Below are 21,822 nucleotides of genomic sequence, written 5' to 3'. Positions count from 1 at the left end.
TACCTTTAAAAAAAGAAGAAAAGTTACTTCAGTTCACACAATTCAGAATTTTCAGGCCATGACTGGTGAGCCGCATCTGGGGAATCCTGTAATGAATGGTTGACTCTGTCTATGTTATGGATGGAATACATTGCTCAGCAAAACCACTCACCTCCAGGTTGGGAAATGAATACAAAAAGGAAAAACCAGGAATGATGAGAAGGAAGAGAAGAGGGAGATAGAGGAAAAGAAGATGGAGGACTTTTTACTTCAATTACTGAAAGAAGTAAATATTAATGGGCACGTGCCCTTTATATGAATAGATACTTTCTGAATCTATCTTATATAATCCTTCTCTCAAATCTTGGTCTATATTGTCACTTCTTAATAATTAGTTTATTTTTTGATGACATATATACATATATAAATTGGATAGATTGAAAGATAGATAGGCAGACAGATGGATGAGATAGCTAAAGGCTAGAGAAGAGATGGTGTAATTTTCAGATGTACACATTGTGTGCTATTTAAATTGTTTAATGCAGCTATCTCCTTATGTCAGTTATTCACTGTATTTTCTTTTTTTTAATTTACTTTTTGCCAGTCCTGGGCTTGAGCTCAGGGCCTGAGCACTGCCCTTCGACTTTCTCAAGGCCAGAGCTCTACCATTTGAGTCTCAGCACCACTTCCAGCCTTTTTCTATATATGTGGTACCAAGGTATCGAACCTGGGTCTTTGTACATGCTAGGCAAGCACTCTTACCACTAAGCCAAACTCTGGGACCACTGTATTTTCTTAAAGCTTTTACAAATGAATAGCTACCAGTCTTACCTAAATGTAATATGGTATCTTTTATCGCCCTTTCTCATCTTTCCCAGCCTCTTCTTCTCTCATCTTGGTAATCATCCCATTCTCAACTTCTGTAAAATCAACGCTTTTAGATTCCGCATATGAATGAGATTATATTGCCCTTGTCCTAGAAAACTTCTTTACAGATTATTAAGAACTGATTTATATAGTATCAGGGAAATGTCTTTTGTATTATTCATCTCTGAAACAATGTTGAATTATTATATGTCTCTGACTGAAATTTCCAGCAGTAGAGCCAATCCAACAACTTAAAATATCAATTACAACCTTAATGAGCTAAGAGCTGCAGTAGGGTATGTCAGTTAGCTTTTGAGAAGCCTCAGTATCTGGAAACACTGTTCTGAGGTTATAATATTAGGATGTGCACTAGCATTCAGAACAAAATACATGTGGATGGATTCAAATAACTGTTTTTTAAAGTTTCAGATAAGGCTGTCAGAAGGACAAAAAAACTGTCTCCAATTTAAAAACCTAAATATACTTTCCTGGAAAAAATAAATGGAACAAGGAAAATTGGAGTTATGGTGGAACTGGGAGAAATGGAGGAGACCTATTGAAAGGGTCACATTGATGGAGATGCATTGTGCTCATAAATTAATATGTTGAACTGAAATATCTCTATACAACTACTACAAGATAATTTAAAACGAACAAATCAAAAGTGGACTAAACAATGCTTATTTTTATTTATTTATTTATTTGTTTGTTTGTTTGTTTTTTGCCAGTCCTGGGCCTGAGCTCAGGGCCTGAACACTATCCTTGGACTTTCTCAAGGCTAGAGCTCTACCACTTGAGCCTCAGCACCAGTTCTGGCTTTTTTTCTATGTATGTGGTACCAAGGAATCAAACCCGGGTCTTCATTCATGCTAGGCAGGCACTCAACCACTAGGCCAAACTCCCGGCCCGAATGCTTATTTTTAAAAGTAGAAACAATGTCTATGCAGTAGATATACAACTGTTTTTCAACTCTAGTGGTAGTTGAATAGTAACCAGTGTGTGTGTGTGTGTGTGTGTGTGTGTGTGTGTGTGTGTGTGTGTGTGTGTTGGGGGTGGTGGTGATAACTGTAACAGAGACACCTAAAAAGAAGAAAGTCTTAGGAACCTAGCATCAATCATCAACAGAACATGTCAACTATCCTTCAAAAGTTATTTTGAGGTGCCAGGAGTTTGGCCTAGTGGTAAAGTGCTTGCCTAGCATGCATGAAGACCTGGGTTCAATTCCTTGGTACCACATACATAGAAAAAAGCCGGAAGTGGTCTTGAGGCTCAAGTGGTAGAGCTATAGCCTTGAGAAAAGTCCAAGGACAGTGCTCAGGCCCTGAGCTCAAGTCCAGGACAGGCCAAAAAAAGTTATTTTGAATAAATTCTAATGATTTTCAAATTAGGAGTACAAATATTCCAGATAGCAGAATGCTTTCTATAAGGACTTCCTGAAATCAAACAGTTACAAACGGCCTCTTGTTTAATTGTCTCTCTACACTGGACTATTCTTTTATTTATTTATCCGTATAAGCTGATCCCAAATTCTGCTACCATTGTTCAAAGGCATTGCTATGCAAGGAACACAGTTACCTAATGATTGTAAAACAAGTTTTCTTGTGTGTGTCTATATGTGTCTCTCTCCTCCCCTCTCTTTCCTATCCTTTCTCTCCTTTCTACTCTTCCTCCCTTGCTCTTGCTCTCCCCATCTCATAGATGCACACATACAAAAATATATTGAAAAACATTTTTTTTAAATCCAGGAAAGGATATCCAAGTTCCATGTGATTACATAAGGACACAAATCCAAGTGCAAATTTCTGCAATGTTATTCCAAAATAGACCAGATAAAATCCTCTCAGTATCTCTTTAATTATGTTCTTAATCTCATCAGTATTTAAATATTTATCTGCAATGTATTATTTTTCAGACTGAAAAAATTAAATATTCCTTGAAATGACTAACCTTAAGAAAAAAAGACAACTGTGTTTTACATAAGAATAGAGTACATAATTTTTTAATGGCCCATATGTCTAAAGGGCAAAGTAGATTTATGCCTATTATAAATTGAGATTTTAAACTTAGAAAACTTTTTTCCTAAATGATATTAACATGAAATAAATTAGGGTATACTCTAGGCAGAGAGTAAATTGTATACATATCTGTAGTTTATTGGTCAAATTCAGAAGCTTCAGAATCAAATATGCCTTACTATGACAACTATTGGTGAATAAATGCATCATTGCACATGGGCTTTAAAAGATGACTCCATGGAAAATGAAGGAAATCAAAAGGATTTGAGTCTTGGAGGTCAGTTCTCCAAAATCATGAGCATACTTTCCACATGAACAAGATTCACTAGACATAACCATAAATAACTGTGTCCTTCATGTGGGCTTGTGACTGGCTTTTTTTTTCCCTCTGTGAGAACCGAGATGTGCAAGCCGCTTACTCATTCAGACAAAATGTCGCTGAGCTTCCTCTTACAGAGGAAGCTTTATTTAGCAGTGTGCCTGAACCTCTCCTGTGTTCTGACACTAACGACAAGGACAAAAGCGTAGTATATTTTTCCATTAAGCATCCATATGAGGAACTCTTCAAGGATGGGCTCACATAAGAGGTTGATGAGATTATTTACACAGACAGACCATCACTGAGTTCAAGAACAATATTGAAGAAAGCCACGCATCTCAACTCCACTAGGCTGTAAAACTGAATTTACCATCCTTGGAGATCTTGAAGAAATAAAATAAATATTACAAGAGAATATACCAGCACAACTAATGTTGCAGTCATTGTAATTAATACTCAAAGGACATGGACCCATTCTGTATTTCTCTCCCTCACATGTGTAAATGTAGAGAAGGAGAGAAGCGGAAAGCATCTTGTCAAGGAAGGGCACTGGCTTGATAACTGGGTGACACTTTTTAATCTGTGTCACTGGATTTATTCATATATGATAGGACTGATTTTTTGAGAAGCTGGGGAAATGATTTTTACTGTACCAATATTTGCAAGATAAGGGAAATAATTGCTGGAGTAAGGTTTTCTCTATCTCCCTTTTCTGCTATTCTGACTTCAGGGCAAGTTTACAAAAAGAATGAAATGCCCAGATTAAAGTTTCATCAAACCCACCTTCAGTTGTGCTTAAGAAAATAAATTAGACTCTCCATGTATTTCACTGATAACAGATTATTTCTTTCCCTGCTTTTCCTCCAGAAAAGCAGACATCATAACTTCAGTTCAGATGCTTTTGTGCAGCACAGAGAAGTAGAGAGCAGGGCAGATATCATCTGGGAGAAAGTCAATGAGGGAAATACCCCTTACCGTCCCCCTTGTAAAACAGAAGGGCAGCGTTCACATCCAGCTTTTGATTTTTGTTTTCAGTGTGTCAAAGCACAGATGTACTCGGTCCCTAGGGTGTTTGAGAACTCAAAAACATATTGTCTAGAGAATTAAAGCAGTGAGCCATTTATCATGATGCCAGTGTTCCTGGCAGTGGTGTATCAGGAGCAGAAAGAACCTGCCCAAACCTTTGTATCCAGGCAAGTAAATGCAAGCTTATCCAGAGAGTTGAGCAAGCTCATATGAGAAATACATTGTTTCAACTTTGCATTTCAGGTAGATCTTTATGGAACACCATTAACTATGTCAATGAAACCTCCCTTTCAATCAGATCAAAATCTGAAGTTTCAAATAGAGTAGCTTCTTATACTCGCAGGCAATCACAGGCCCATGGCACTATGTCCAGCTTCTCTTCTATGGAGGTAGAGTCCCATGGGCTTTTCTTCTTCAGCTGCTCTGACAGCACAATCCTGCCAGTTGCAGCCTTCTCACATCTTAATTTGATTGGTGGGCACCACAATTCTAAGCTAGGGGTCTAGTGAACTTAGAAGGGGTCTAGTGAATTTTTCCAAGAACAGTAGCATTTAATCACCATGTTCCCATTCTCAACTTCCTGCTTAAGTAGGATTACAGAGACAAACCATGGGCCTCCATCTAATCTGTGGACTATTTTCCTCACCGGCTGTATAGTTCCTTTTCAACATAGTGTCTAGTGAGTAGCACTGCTGCAGTTGTTCACACTTTGTCCCTCTGTTTCTGTACCTACCACTTCCGCTCCTAAAGACAAACCTAAATAAACACACCAGACAAAAATAAAACAACCAGAAAGAAAAACCTCTTGTTTTCATTTCTTGGTGTTCATTTTGATAAACATTATTTTACATGATCAGAGGTACATAGGTATTGAGCCTTTGTGTTTCTCTCCTGAGAGTATCATCCTTGGGCTGGGAGTTTGGCCTAGTAGTAGAGTGTTTACCTAGCATGCACAGAAACCTGGGTTCAATTCCTCAGTACCACATACATAGAAAAAGCCAGAAGTGGTGCTGGAGCTCAAGTGGTATAGCTCTAGCCTTGCAAAACCCCAAGTGCTAAGGCCCTGAGTTCAAGCCCCAAGGCTGGCAAAAAAAAAAAAAGAATATCATTCTTGGGTCTCACTGTGTGAATACCTAGAGTACTGTGTAATTTCTCATATCCCAGGATATTTGCATAATTTGTCAATGGTTTTGTGCTGTTAGATGAAGGCCCATCTCTTTTTGTCTAGAATAGATGTGTTCTAGTTCCTGGCTGGTATTTAGGGGCATCGTTAGACTAGGACAATCATTTTAACTTAAACTGTGGCTTGAGATGTACAGTGTACCAGAGTAGTTTTCAGTTGAGATCCAACAGCAATCAAGTTGCACATTTTCAGGACAAATTTTGTTTCTTTCTTTACTTCATACCAAAGCAGGGACAGCTAGTCTCCTGTGTTCCTCTAGGTATGAAGGTAGGTTTATTTCTAGTTCATCTGTGCGTTTTGTACAACTCTAGCTTTGTAAAGTCCTAGCTTTATTGGAGGCTTCACTTTAAACAACTCATCTTGGACTCTGTTTCCTTTTCCTATTTTCATGAAACACTGGAAACTACACTCCATATCTCACAATGGGAAAATGCCCTTACAACAAAAGCCCAGTTCTAGTATTTTTTTAAATTAAAATCTCTCTCTTGTCTTAAAGTTAGCATATGCTATAGGGCATCACAGGCAATTTTCTAATACTGATATAAAGACAACACAAAAAGAAGTCCTTGAAAGGGTATCATTGGATGTGAATTAATGCACCTTCTATGTGGCAAATATCATGTAACCCTTTTATTAATTACAATAAAAATATTTTAAAAAAAAGAAGTCCTAAGACATTTTATTTTTAGAAACAGAAAGACACAACAATTTGATTTCAGTGCTACCAGATCTAGGTAGCAGCTGGAATGATAGCAGATGCAGAAAATATGTAGGCTCTAAACAATTTTCTCAGTAGGTCATCAAATAGCCCTTAGCCTCCCCCTGAAAGAATCCATGGAAATATCTCTGCAAGTGTATCCAAGATACATTTTCATCTCTTCAAAAGAAATAGCATATTTACTCTCAAAAAAGATCTACCTGGGCCATTGAAAAAAGGCTTTGTTGTTGTTTCTCTTGAATGATATCTACTCTGCATAGTAACAGAGTTTGGATGGATTCAAGCAGAAACTCTAATGGAGACTTGTGTCTTTGGTTCACAAAAGGTAAATTAAATTGTTTAATATTTCATGAGTGCAATAATTCATGATAAAAGTAGACCATCTATGGATTGAAGCATAAATCTAATCATAGGAGATGGGGTTATAATTTAAGTGGAAGAGCACTTCCTTATAATTCCAGACCTTGAGAGACAAAAGTCATTCTTAGTCACAAATTGAAATATCATCTGGATTAAAAGGGAGACCAAGATCAGCATGGGGTAGTCAAGGAAACTCTTTCTCAAAAAAATATCAACATAATTCATTGGATGCAATTGAATGCTGAACACAATCCATTTATAATTATTTTATATGAAACTTCAATTTGATTCCATATTTCTAGTCTCATTTTTTATTTTTTTATTTTATTTTTTTTGTCAGTTACAGGGTTTGGATTCCTGGCATGGACGCTGTCCCTGAGCTCTTCAGCTCAAATCTATTGCCCTACCTCTTGAGCCACAGCTCTACTTCCAGTTTTCTAGTGGTTAATTGGAGAAAGGAGTCTCAGAGACTTTAGTACCCAAGCTGGCTTGGAACTCAGATTTGAGTCTCCTGAGTAGAGGACTACAGGTATGAGCCACCACACCTGCTTCAATCTTCTCTTTTTTTTAATAAGTGAATAATCTACCTATATTCTGTATGTCTTCATTCTGATTTTTACCAAACTTTTTAATCTAATAAAAGGAGAGCCATACTGAAAACTTCATTTTGCTAATTATTTTGGAGAAGGTATTTCTGTGAAGCTAGTTTCCAAGTGTGATCCTCAAGAACTCAGTCCCCTAAGTAAGGTAGGATAACAGGCATGAGTTACCAGATCTTTTCTCAGTTAGCAATATTTCAAGCATAAATTCCAGTTACCTTGCTTGTCTATCCTTTAAGTCTTTATCCCAGACTTTATATTTTCTTTTTTTAACTACTACATTGTCCCATTGTTCAGAAAACCTATTGCAAATACACAAATTACCCTGTCTAACACCATGCCAGAAAAATATACCTTAGCTTATTCCCGCTTGTTTTTTTAAATTTCTGTCTTTAACTGGTGTTCTTTCTCTGGGTATTCTATATAAAATGGAAACTCACAAGCCTTATCGCAGAGTGGGTGACCTTGTACTTTTTCCTGAAGCCCAGTTTCTTCCTGAGATGCATTGTAACTATCTCCTACCCTAATGGAACTAGAATCACATGCACAATTGAAGGATGAGCACATTACAAGAATGAAATATCCTTTGTATATTTCCATTTACACTAATTGAAATAGTAACTTTTCTTCTTAATTATAACTATTGATGGAGTCTAGCTTATGTGAGCCTTTACAAAAGTCATTCACATTGGTTTTTAGCAGAAGCAGAACACTGAAGAGCTGTAATTGTGGAAGCATTTCAGAAAGCAGCTCTGAGTCAAGTTCTGCAAGCTAAGAGTGACATACCCCTGGCCTTTATGCTTCTTCTATCTTATGAGTATCACTCTTATCTTTCATAAAGGCAGCATGGAAAAGAACAGAAGCACAAAGTCCAAACCAACATTGCCCCTTCTGATATAGCTCAATCAAAATAAAAAAGAAAGTGTGTAACACTGAAACACAATAGCAGGTATCTACACCATTAGTTAACAGCAACACAAAGGAACAGAAGAGTTCCATAAATGTGATGAATCTATACCTTATTCTGTTATGTAACCCGTACCTATTTTCATTAAATGCCTATTTTAATTTCCATTTCATCCTGTAACTGAAATAAAAGAAAGAGATCTAATGTGGAGAAATACAAATGTTTAGAAAAAGAGAAAACAACTTCTTTCAACTACTTAGTATACAGGTACATATGAGGGGAAAAAACTATTGAAAGGAGATGAATCAAACACATGTGCAAAAGAAAACTGCCCTCTATCAGCAAAATGCACAAATTAATATTTTAACAGTTAAGTAGGAAAGATATTTATCACAAAGATGTCAATAAAATTGTCTCCTCCCACCATGTATAATTTCCTTACATGTGGTAAAAATGACATTTTTATGCAATGTCTCAAAATCACCTCTGATTCAGTATTATGATGTTGTGAGTACAAAGGCAAAGACAGTGCTCACTGGAAATAAAGAAAAAGGATGATTACGAGTGTAAAAAAAATTCTGTGGATTTTTTTTATAAATAACCTATAGAATATACACATAGATAGATGAGAATTATCTTTGCATTTTCCAACTAGTTAAGTTGCAAAATGCAAATAGTTTGCTCCTTTTAGCATCCACACATCTATATTTACAATAAATAAATGATAAAACTGGAAAGATATAGAGGCAAAACTGCTACTTAATAAACTGCAAAGCTACTGTGTCTTGTGAGTTCAAGATTCAGGATGAATTCTTTTGGAATAGTCCTCCAAATTAGTTTCCTAATTTGAGAGCAGATTTTTCTAATTTATTTTAAAATAATATTAAATGAGGAAGATTTTATGATCTTGCAAAGTTCATATTGAAATAGTTAATTGCTTTTTATGTCAAGGAGTTCTCTTTTATATTAACTGAAGTTTGTTCCTGTAATTTAAGGCCATTTATCTGAATTTGACCTTGATGTTGACAGAGAAATTGTGAGCAGACTTTCTATAATGACCATTTATATACCAGAACCAATTATTCAGTCACCTCTGTGCCTTCTGTCCTCAAGGGTAGACATATGTAAGTTCTTTAGCCTTTTCTGACAGACTTTATCTCTGTTTCTAAATCAACCCCTCCCTTGCTCCCTCTGAGCTCTCTCTTTTCACCTTGCTAATTTCTCTCAGTTTCTTGAGCTTGTTCACATTTGTTAATGAGATGATTATTAGCAATGATTATTACTTTCCAGATTTTATAGTTATTATTTAGATTCACATGATAATATCCTACTCAATTTAAAATACTGCACTTTTTCATTCAGGGAAAATCCTTTACTTGGTATATGTCAAAAGGTTGCAAGTAAAAATATTGACTTCTGAAACTGGTATCATAAGGAAATATAACTTGCCTGGTAGCCGGAAGAGTATGAGTTGGAAAGAGATGTGAATCCTAGCTTTGAAAACCTATGACCAGAACACATTATTAAACTTACTGGATCTCTGTTTACTTTTCAGTGAATTAGAGACAAAACTTTTATCTAGGAATGGGAACTTAAAGGAGGTAGCACATGAAGAAACATTAGCAAATAGACAATCAGAGAACTTCAGTTGCAATTACTGCCTTCATAATTGCTTACTGAAAGCCCCATAGTTTTATAGAAGTGACCCAAAATGATACAGTTACACAATGTACACCATATCAAATCCTATAAATCATATACAAATGTGTCCAAGGACAAAAAATGTGATTGATTTGATTCATTTGATCAAGTTTTGTATTTGGCTGTGAACAAAAAAGCAAAGGGCAAGACAGAGAACAATTTAAACTGGAAGCCAAAATGTCCTGCAGGACAGGGAGCTGACTGCCTATGACAGGAGGGTGAAGATGCAGTGGAAGACAGAGCTGACAAAAGAGGCTCCCAGGAGCCCAGGGCTGGGGCAGGCCACATGTAACAGAATCTATTAGAAACCAGAATGGTTGGGCAACATATTCTTCCTTCTCCCTCTGGAATTCATATGGAATTAAAGCTGAAAAGCCTTAATGCTTTTTCAAGCAGCAATTCTTATTCCTAATTCCTGTAAACAGATGGAAACTTTCCCTCTGAAACACCATCATGTTTTTTTATATTGTTTTTTTTCCTGGCACTTGCTTTAATTCAGCTCAATAAATACTTAATGGGTATAACTATATGTATACAGGCTATATAATAAGTACTGAAAATATATTAATGAAAAACCTAGACATATATGCCTTTCCTTTTTTTTTGGTGGGGAGGGGGGTTGGGATGGGTCGTAGGGCTTGAACTCAGCCTGGACGCTGTCCTTAAGCTCTTCAGCTCAAGGCTACCACCCTGCACTCGAGCCAAGCCTCACTTCCCATTTTCTAGAGGTTAACTGGAGATGAGAGTCTCAGGTCCTTTTGTGCCAAGACTGGCTTTGAACCTTGATGCACAGATCTCAGCCTCTTGAAAAGAGAGGATTACAGGTATGAGCCACATTGCTCAGCTAGATGCCTTACTTTTTAGAGTTCACCTTAAATGAGGGTAAAGCTGGAAGCTAACATTACCCTAAACATAGCATTGGATAATTGTGCAATATGTTAGAGGGTGATCAGTACCAGGGAAGCTGGCAGTAAGTGGACAAGAATGAAGGAAACAAATGAAGGAGGGAGTAAGGCTGTCTATTGGCATTTGAGGGAAGGACTCAGAGGGTTTCAAAGACAGCAAGCTAGGACCATGATGCCATATGGAGTAACATTATTCCATACAAAGAAATCACCAGAGCAAATGATGACTGTGAGAGGGAGTTGGGTGGAGTCCAGAGAAAGCTGGAGGAGTTGGTAGGGCAGAAGCACCATCAGTCAGGGGCATGGGATGAGAAGTCAGAGGCAAGAGGTCCAGTGAGTGTCAGAGGCCTACCTACAGCAGTATGGTAAGCCTAAAATGGGAGTCAAAGTCGAAGTCAAAGTCAGGATGAGTCATGGTAAAGATCTTGTCTTTCATTTTCATTTTTTATGGAGTATTTTAGATTTTCCAGTCACAGTATGACACAATCTGCTGCAAGTTTAAAACAGTTAGGTCTGTATATTTTATTAGAGATGGACTTGCAGATAGATAGAGACTTTTAAGACATGACTATAGTAATGTGATAGTGATGTGAATCAAAAGGGCAGCGGTAAAGTTTGTGAAAGGAGGTCAGATTCAGGGAGTTTTTCTTTTCTTTGTCAATCCTGGGGCTTGAACTCCGGGCCTGACCACTGTCCTTGGGCTTTCAAGGCTAGAGCTCTCCCACTTGAGCCACAGCACTACTTCTGGCTTTCTCTGTGTACGTAGTATCAAGGAATCAAATCCAGGTCTTCGTGCACACTAGGCAAGCACTCTACCACTCGGCCAAATTCCCAGCCAGATTCAGGGAAATTGGTTGGTTGGTAGTGGCCATCATGCAGCTTGAACTCAGGGCCTGGATGCTGACCCTAAGAATTTTTTTTGTTTTGTCCGTCATGGAGACTTGAAATCTGGCCCTCCTGGGCACTATCCCTGAACGATTCAGCTGAAGGCTAGAGCGCTATCACTTTGAGCCACAGTGCCACTTCTAATTTTCTCTCGGTAAATTGATAAGAGTCTCACAGAATTTTGTATCTGGGCTGTCTGAACATTTCAAAGAATGATTTGTACATACTCATTGATCATTAAATAGCAAATGTGTTCTACAGTTATCTTTCATGTAAAAGTATTTTAATTTTATGAGGTTTTTTTTCCTATTACGTTTCATCTTCGAAAGAAGGAGTATTTTTTTTTCTAAAGAAGTAAGGTATCCTGCACACAGAGTTAGAATGTTACATGTGACCTATCATGATTCTATGGTTGGAGAGCTAAATAGAATGAGGAATGTTGGATGTAAATGAGTGATCAGTTTTTCTTTATTCATTTCTAAGGTTGCTAGAAAAGGTGAACATTTATCTCACTTGGCCATACCTAGATTTCCAAGCTTTAGGCATGAAATATATTGGCAGAACATTGTAAGTTGAATTCCCATCACCATTCTGTTTTTAAGATGTGTGTTCTCTATGACCCCTATATATTTCACACACAGTTCTTTTATTACTCTATTTACAATTTGCTTCTTGGTGTCCAAAATATACCAGAATTTCTGTAAAGCATGACTGCTTTAAAAAATTCTCTTTTAAAATGCTAAAGGCATTTAAAAAATCTTTTCTTCTCTTGAAGCTTGTAGCAATCCCTTCATCTTGGTGTCGTATGTAAATTTAATGAGCATTCACTCACTTTCCTCATCTAGGTCATTGGGTCATTGATTCTTATTTCCCTGTGTGCTTTTAGTGCTAAGACACTGTCTCAATGCATCTTTCCCAGACCTTCCTGTTCATAGACAGTATTTTCCTGTGTTCACTGCAGTCTGACGATAAAAATCACTCCCATTTTTAATAAGCATTTCAAACAAAAACAAACTCGCTGTTTTGCAAGACAAAATTTTGCTTAATAAAGTAGGTATTCAATTGTTCTGTTCTTATTCTAAAATATGTAGCTGTAATGTGGGGAAAATTTTAAAGTACCACTCCTAGAATACACAGTAAACATCACTCTATGTTTTCTTTTTTTAAAAAAAAAAAAGCACTCCGTTTTTAACTCTAAATCCACAGAAATTATCTGAGCTACAGACTCCCAACCTTTGTTTCTTTGTAATTTTTGGGTCTCCTACTATTCATTTTCATAGAAATTTACTTGAAGGGTACTAAAAGTATACTTCAGGAAGAATAACACAAAGAGAAGTGGAAATAATTAGAATAATCATTAAGGGATTAACCACAAGACATGATAAGCTAGTGAAACAGATGCAACCAGGGGTTTACTGTTGGCGGAGGTTAATGCTGACGAGAAGTAAATCTTCAGGGAGGAAAGCACAGAAGTGGCAAGTCACTTGTATTAAATGCTGCAATGTATCATTACAAAAATATGCTCTGTGTTTTGTCATCCCAGTTCCTATTATCAACTCTGAATTGCCTAGGTCTATGGCATTATTTCCATTTCTATTATGTCTAAAGCAAAATTCTTTCTAGGTTGAAATTTTAAGGTTACCCTTCTTCCTAAAGTCATCTTTAGGTTTTCTTCACATACTTAATAAAAATAAAAGCTCATTGGTATGGCACAAAATGGCTTCTATCTTTGTATCCAACTTACGTTTGCACAGCTCTAGTCCCTCACACTCTCGCTCTTCTGTGACGAGGCTGAGCGCTTCAAGGATCCTCTGTGCTCAACTCTATGTTCCTTTCCTATGCCCCCTCTACAGAATGGGTGCTCTCACCTCATTCTTCCACTTTAGAGGGTAAGTTCATGGTCCATACGTGCCACTTAACATACATATCTCCATGGACATAGGGACTGATCAATAAAATTTTCCTATCCAGCAAAAACAAATCATAATTCCTAGAGGGAAATAGATAGATTCTTTTGGGAAGTATGCAATTTAATTTTTTTCTCTGCACTCATTAGGGCCATGAGATTGAGAATATTATCCTCTTGCTGTAATTTGAAGTCACCTCTCCCAAAAACACCTGGAAATGAAGTTATTCTAGAATGACAATGCCAATCAATCTTGTTGATCAATATTTTGGATTGATAAAGAACACCCACTCTTATTTTCTCGAAAACTGATCCCTATGTTGACCATAACCCAGTGTGCTTCTCGTTAAGATGAAAATCTTGATATTGAGGATTCTAGGTCACAAGCATAAGAATGAAAAGAAAATAATAAACTCAAGCACAGTCAAATTCCGAGTGAACATTAAGAAATGTTGCCATTATTATTTGTGGGCCCACAATTACTTGCAGTATTTCTCATGAATCATGAATCACATAGCCCTCTCATTCCACCTCTAAGGTAAATTGGTTACTGCACACCAGCCACATGCTAACTTGCTGATAGAAAAACCTGCACAAAGCTCAGCTAGAGAGCCAGACTAACAATAAACATGCACACCAAGGCCCAGAATTGAGATCATCATATTTCAGCCTAAATGGTTTCACTGCATTTGAAGTTATTTTAGAGATATCAGTTAGCAGCCCAGTCACTATTTTGATGACATCTTTGTAGAGAAACATCTTTAGGGGTAGATTTGGTTGCTATTTGAGAGAATCCAAACAATGAGTGCTCATTGAGAAAGCATGAGGAACAAGGAGACAGAAAATCAATCAGGATATAGAAGACTTGAACAACTCTATCAACTAAAGTGTCCTAATCAGCATTTATAGAACATTCCAGTCAACACCAGTGGAATGCACATCTCCGTTGAAGTATATACATGTATCTATCAGTACATACAATTTCTGAGCCATAAGACAAAGTCTTAACCTAAGAAGTTTTAAGACACACCATTTATTCATTTACTACAATGGGTTTTAATTGAATGATAGAGAAAATTTTTACTAGAATTTCTACTTCAAATATATATATAAACTGATTAATATATTCTGAATTGCATATGGATGAATTAACAAATCAAATGGAAAACTACAAAGTAACTGCAATCCGATGAAAAGTGATGTCCCAGTGTATTATATATATTAGGATTCCCTGGGCAGCAAACTTAGGTGAAGATTTATTGAAAAGAAAAATGTACACAATTTAGAACATTAAAAAATTGCTAAGTTAATGACTTTATCTTGAAATTTAATGTTCAAAGGATTTAAAACAAGAACATAATAATTGGAGAAAATATTTATGAAAGGAAACATGAAAAAATAACATCAAAAGAGTTTCTTTGCCAGGGATGATAAAATTATATATATTTCCAATTGGACAAAACTAGGAAAAGGAGATGAGACAAAAACTCCTAGCATCTGTAATGAAAGTAGTTATGCCAATAGAAATTCTGTGGCAACTACATGGATGACAAAATATTATGTCATAAGTGAATTTATATCAATTATTTCAACAATTTAGATGAAGAAAGTCGAATCTTGGGAACAAAACAAAGCATCAAAACTGACAATATATTGAAGAAATATTTGCTTTAAAAACCTCTCATGAAAAATAGAAATGGAAATAGTGTTAGTGAGTGTAATGATCTCCCATGTTCATGGACCAACTGAATTATTGTGAGAATGGGTACAATACTGAAAAAGATATTTAGAATTAATGCAGTAACTATAAAATTTCAAGTGACATTCTTTCACAGAAACTGGAAACAAAAATTGGAAAGTGTAGAAATACCAAAGACTTCAAATAGTCAAAACAATATTGAGCAAAAGAGGTACAAAAATATGAAAATACTTGACTTCAGATTATACTTTGGCACAACACACCAAAACCAGCATGCTATTGGAACAAAAACAGGCATGTGGACAACAGAATAGGATAGAAGACACATAAACAAATCCACATAGCTACACTCTGTATACACACTGTGATCCCTGCAATTGAAGAGATTTCTTTCTGATTGCATATAGGAAACATTTTCCTAATTTTATCCATGCTGAAATATAAATAATATTTATAAATAATCTTTTAGAATTTATAGCAGTGAAAAATAACCAATAACACAATTCTAAGTCTAGTTCATGCTAACTCCCTTTTTACATTATATTTAATAGGTAAAAGTCACCACAGATAAATGAACTGAATTTCTACCAACAGAACCTAGCCATAACCCTACATAAATAAAAATTAGTATGTATTAACTATTCTGTACCCCTACATATATATTTATCTTACATAACAGCGAAGTACTCTCTTTAATCAAATGTGATTATCAGTGACTTGAAAGGTATTTTTAGTAACATAATTTGTTTTTGCACCTATAATTGCCTACATTGTTAGTTAATAACTGTTATGATGGAATTTACCTAATCATAAAACCAAATATACAAATTAGTGTGCCATCATTTGATTGATATTTGACATGTAGTTATGAACTATAGACACTTATAGACAAAATAATAGTAGTAGTATTTTTTGAAGAAACTTAAAACATTATTGAATTTTAACAATTCCAATAAATACAATTCAATCTAATACTAAAGATGACTTAGTGTGGTTAATAAGTGCTAAGCCCAGAGATACATATCATTATGTTAAAATTGGCATCAATTAAGTAGTAGAGATATAGAGAAAAACCCTAATACAAATAACAATGAAAAAATTCACATGATAAATTAATTTTATGTCTTGTCTTTGGCCCAAATTTATTCTTAGTCATTGTAAAAGTAGTCTTCAAAATTATTTAGGAAATCTATTTTATTCCTCCCAGTTCTTTTAAAAAAATTCTTATAAATGGAAATGCCATGGCACTGTCTCTATCCATTTGCATTTGCTATCAAAACAAATAAGCATTCAAAACAAATCAGTTAAAAATGTTCACTACATAGGTCAACTCTTTTAATAATAATAAATCTGGCATTTGAATAACACCATTTGTAGAGCAATTTCACATCAAGTCTCCAAACATTTATTCATGAATACTTCCAATATTTCTATGCATTCATTGGCAAACATTCATTTCCATTTTACTCATTTATAAAGCAAAGCACTAGTTCATAAAATGACATGAACCCAAAGACGGTTTGTCTACATTAGCCCATTTCTAGCTTCCAGTTAAAAAACTAAAGAAAAAAATGTAATACATCAAGCATGAAATAGTGGCACATGGGTCTTATCTATTCCCACCTTTTTATATGCGATCCAGTCAAACACCCTATCTATATCGGTTGCCTGTAGCACTTCCTGGGACACTGGGTGGGAACTGGCTAGACCATCAAGCAGCATCACTTCATGCAGAACATCTGTCAGAAATCTCTGTTTTTCCTGCAAAGCAATCATGGGAAAATAATGGGTGATTCATGGATCTGACCACGTGAGAGACAACATCAACAGGAGGAGTACCACTCAGCTGGTGGATATGTGTCAGCCTTACATGGTAAGATGAATATAGGAAGAAAACCTGGTAAATAAAATATCCCCTTGAAACAGTCCAAAATAAAGATGGCTGTGATTTGAGCATGAAAAAAAAGGATCACTATAGTCAGACAGGCCTTAAATAACCAAAACAGAAGGCAGAGTTTATGTTTTTGTATATGTACATATGAAAATAATAAGATGCAGGCTTGTTTGTGGCCACTACAAAATCAAAACTACAAGTCCAGTTACAAATACCCTTTCTGGAATATATATGATACAAAACACTTTTTTTTCTTTGAGATCATCTATTATTAATCTCTTTATTTTTGCTCTACCTTCCTACTACACACATTGCTCTTTGAATCCAGGAGACCAAAACTCATACTAAAAGGCATTATTGACATGAAACTCCATATCTTCAAAATAAGATACATAAAAGAAAGACCAATAGGTATCCAAAACCACAAACAGTGAAAACAAACCAAATTGTGAGATTACTGTTCACCTTATGTAATATTTGCTCTAATAAAAACAGATTGGTTAGCTTAGAAACAAAATGTAAAGTACTTCTCTATTTTTGTTGAGTTTTTTTGATAAGTCTGCTTTAAAGTAACAGCTTCTTTTTAGGTTTTGGGTTTGTTTTCTAACAAAAATGCTGGAAGCTCTTAGTCCAATTTCACTCCTGCCTTCGTTGATGGAGAAGAGAAAGAGAAAGTAGTTGCCAGAGATAACAAGGACTAAATAGCTCCCACATAGTTCAAGATCCCAATGAGCTTCATTACAGAGATTAAAGACTCCAACACTTAAATTGTTCTACTAATTCTGAGCTCATTTCCAGAGCAGCCAGTTTGGAGATAGCAGATAAACAACATGTTACTTTGAAACCAGCTGTAATTTCAAGCCTCGAGTATATTACTCCTGAGTCAAAAAAAATAAGTATGCAGAGGTAAAAACCTTAGATGAGTTTTTTAATCTGGTTTTAATAAAGCAATTTTGTCCACCTTTGCTAGGTCAGTGAGTCAATATTTTTAATGAATACTTTAATGAGATAGCCATCAGAGTGTATTCTATAAAGTTTAGATTCGAACATATTAGCTTTTTAAATTGTCAATGATCCATATATCAAACATCTTTAAGCTCTAGGAGCTCCACAGACCTGGTCCATGCTCCATTAGAGAACATTATCTAGCACAATATGTAGAACATTATATGACTGAATCAAACCCTGCTCTGCATTTCAAAGGCTGCTCAAGACCCTTCAAGATACAGATCGGAAGTAAACCTTAGCCTTGATGAAGTGAAATTATGGCAAAAAAAGAGAACTAATTCTAAATTTCTTTTCAATGTAACTTCCTTGTTAAAATTTTAAGATAAAGCAGATTGATATGAGCATTGCACATTTTATTCCACAAAAGAGATCTCAAGCAAACAGCAAAAACCCATAGAGAATAAGCTGAAATAATGGTAAAATTCCAGAACAAAAACTTAAATACTACTTTTTGTGCATGCATGCTGATCCTCTGGCTTGAACCCAGAGCCTGGACACTGTCCTTCAGATTTTCTTGCTCAATTCCCCTATGACCCAGCAGTTCCACTACTTGGCATTTACCCAATCGTCCAGAAACAAAGGCATACTAAATCCACTAGCACATCAATATTCATCGCAGCACTATTTACCATAGCAAAGATAGGGAACCAACCCAGATGTCCCTCAGTTGATGAGTGGATCAAGAAAATGTGGTATTTATACACAATGGAATTCTATGCTGCTGTCAGAAAGAACAACATCGCCCCATTTTTAAGGAAATGGAAACACTTAGAAAAAATCATATTAAGTGAAATAAGCCAGACTCAAAGGAACATAGGCCCAATAGTCTCCCTCATTTGTCATAATCAGTAGAAACCTTGGGCTCTCCTAGCAGAGAGTTACAATAGAACAAAAGCTAGAGACATAAGGCCAAATAGTATGACAAATGTAATGACCTCCAGGATAAGGAAACAATAGCCATATAATGAGTGATTGTTGTCCTTAATGTACTATGTTATCTCTCATCTCTTTTGCTATCCCTTAGTTATCTCATATTGTTACAATATTTCACCTTGTTATCTGATATATTTTATATGTACTTAATTGGTTATTTGAAATTGGATGGGGAAGGGGGAAAATCAAGATAAGCCGGGGGATAGGGGGAGGGAAAAGGGGACCATGTCATGAGAAAGGGTATCAATGTTTGTGAAGTTATGCACCTTCTATCTGGTGAATATAATGTAACCCTTCTATTAATCACAATCAAAATATTAAAAAAAGATTTTCTTGCTCAAGACTTATACTCTACTACTTGAGCCACAGTTCCACTTCCAGCTTTTCAGTAGTTAATTGGAGAAAAGAATGACATGGACTTTTCTGCCCATGCTGGCTTCAAATGGCAATCCTTAAATCTCAGCCTCCTGAGTAGCTAGGGTTATAGGCATGAGATACCAGTGCCTGGTTGATGCTACTTTGGAGTAGATACACAAATCTGTTACTAAAAATTTTAAAAATATACTAAATTTAAAATTTGCTAAAATCTGATCTTAAAATTTACATGTAAAATTATGAGAAGCATAATCACACTTTAACTTGACCAATGGACACTTTGATTTCTATCATGTACCAAGAGGTATATTCCATCTAAGAGATCAAATATATTCAGATCTTCAAAGAATGTCGCTTATCCCATTAAAAGTCATCATGTATCCAATATAAAATCAACTGCTAAATGAGCTAAAAGAAATGATTAACTTGAATTTTATTCTTTAATATTGATCAGTAATGAATACATATAGATCAATATCAACATTTAATCAACTGACCATTGGTTTATTGGAGACAAGTCTTTTAAAAGCAGTATAAAGTAAACAGCTATATAACCTTTAAACTGAAGTCCAAACTAACCTACAAATGAGAAACTTTATTATTAAAGGAAATATATACAAATTTTATAATATATTGCTATGTGCTTCTGTGAAAATAAAAAATAAATATTTGTCCACTTAGTAGAGTTCCAATAATCAGCATTTAAATTTAGTAGAGTTGCATCACTAGACAAGATTTACCTTCTGTCACATAACATAAATGATATTAACTAATGGGAAGAAAAGAATTTCAGACAAAACAAAAAATAAATTAAAAATGACTGGGGTTGGGGGACCTTGACAGAAAAATCACAAAGATTAGGAAAGTTTACCATTAATTGAAGAGAAAATGAAAACTCTAGTTAGATGCAAAACCAATTTTACAAAACTATAGAGATATTCAAAGGGGAGAAAAAGGTAGCATTTTATAGAGACCCATGTCACTATAAAATAAATTAACTTCACCAGTTCATGGCTAGAAGACTCATAATAATCAATAGCAACAAGAACAACAGCAAAATTTGGTAAGCATTGATTAATTTTCTACCATTGATCCAGAACTGTAAAAGTTGAAAACTGGAGTAAAAGTAATGACAGCTCTAGTGTTAAGTAAAAAAAGATGAAATATTTGGCCAACATGAATAAAAACATAGTTTTCTCTTGCAGACTGAGTATTAAAAATTATATCGTTTATTAGAAAATGTAGACTTTGAACTGGCCTTTGAAGGAACTTTAATGGATAATGATGTGTGTATGTGCGCATTCACAAAACAAAATATTTATGTGAATATTTAATCATGAGTTTTGAAATGAGTTTGGAATGATCTGGGACCTAGTACCTGTTTCTTTTGTTTCTAATTCATTGTACTAGTGTTTGAACTAAGGACCTTGTACTTGCTAGGTAGGTCCTCTACCATTTGACACATAACCTTAGTCCATCCATCTCTTCAGGAGGCAGACGTAGAGGAATAGTGGCTCACAACTATAACCCTAGCTTTTCAGGTGGCTGAAATCTAAAGATTGAAGTTGGAAACCAGTCCAAGAGGAAAAGTCTGTAACTATTATTTCCTAATGACCAGCAATAGTACTGGAAGTAAAGATATAACTCAATGGCTAGCACATCAGTCTTGACAGAAAATGCCAGGTAAAGAGTATGCAGCTCTGAATTTAAGCTCCACTACTAGCAGGCATAAATATCACACACACACACACACACACACACACACACACACACACACACACACACACACTCCATAGATATAAAGGCTATGGAAATGGCACAAGTAGTAGGGTGTTTACCTAGCTTAGTAGAAAAGAAGAAAGAAAGGGAAGGAAAGAGAATGATGGGGAGGGGAGGGAGGGAGAGGGAAGGGAAGGGGAAAGGAAGGGAAGGAAAAGTGAAAAAAGGAAGGAAGGAAGGAAGGAAGGAAGGAAGGAAGGAAGGAAGGAAGGACAATAAGGCAAAATGAAGAACTTCAAAATAAGTCTAGTACTATCATAACATATATAAAATATTATTAGATTATTATACATATGTCTCCAATTAAACAGCTATCATATCAAATTTATCACATTACTTACAACTATTTTAAACCATTGCACTAGAACCTTTGAAGAACTTTGCAAAAGCACTTCAGAAAAATAAGTGAAATTAAAGTATAGATTTAATCATGAGCAACAGTAGATACTACTAATTAATTATTCATTGACTTTAGTTAACTCCTTACTCTATAGCAGATATCAGGTACAGCGTTTGCAAAGTACATGACTAAAGCCTTGTTCTGGATCTTAAAGAACACAAGAGAAGAAAATAAGTTATAACAGAAAGACAAACGGTGAACTATATGAGAGATGCTTTGAAAGATGAATAACTACTTTAAAAAGGCTTCACAGAGATGCAATTAGAGTAGACAATTGAAGAATGGGAGGTTTCTTATAGTAAAGGGGAAAGTATCTATAAAGAGGCAAATCCAGTGCATGATAAGTATGGAAGATAGAACTACT

General features: G+C 35.5%; 1 protein-coding gene across 1 annotated transcript in view; it reads right to left on the bottom strand.

Moving 5' to 3' along the window:
- The window catches only part of Trhde (thyrotropin releasing hormone degrading enzyme), a 346,217-nt gene that overhangs the window by 111,226 nt on the left and 213,169 nt on the right, over positions 1 to 21,822 (bottom strand). Inside the window, exon 6 of the mRNA XM_090328261.1 lies at positions 16,693 to 16,830. Within this exon, the coding sequence (XP_090184387.1) occupies positions 16,693 to 16,830 (138 nt within the window). The remainder of the gene's footprint in view (positions 1 to 16,692; positions 16,831 to 21,822) is intronic.

Source organism: Megascapheus bottae, chromosome 2, assembly GCF_031878675.1.
Source record: "Megascapheus bottae isolate mThoBot1 chromosome 2, mThoBot2.hap1, whole genome shotgun sequence".
NCBI classification, from domain to species: Eukaryota; Metazoa; Chordata; class Mammalia; order Rodentia; family Geomyidae; genus Megascapheus; species Megascapheus bottae.
This window is presented reverse-complemented; position numbering and strand designations above follow the sequence as displayed.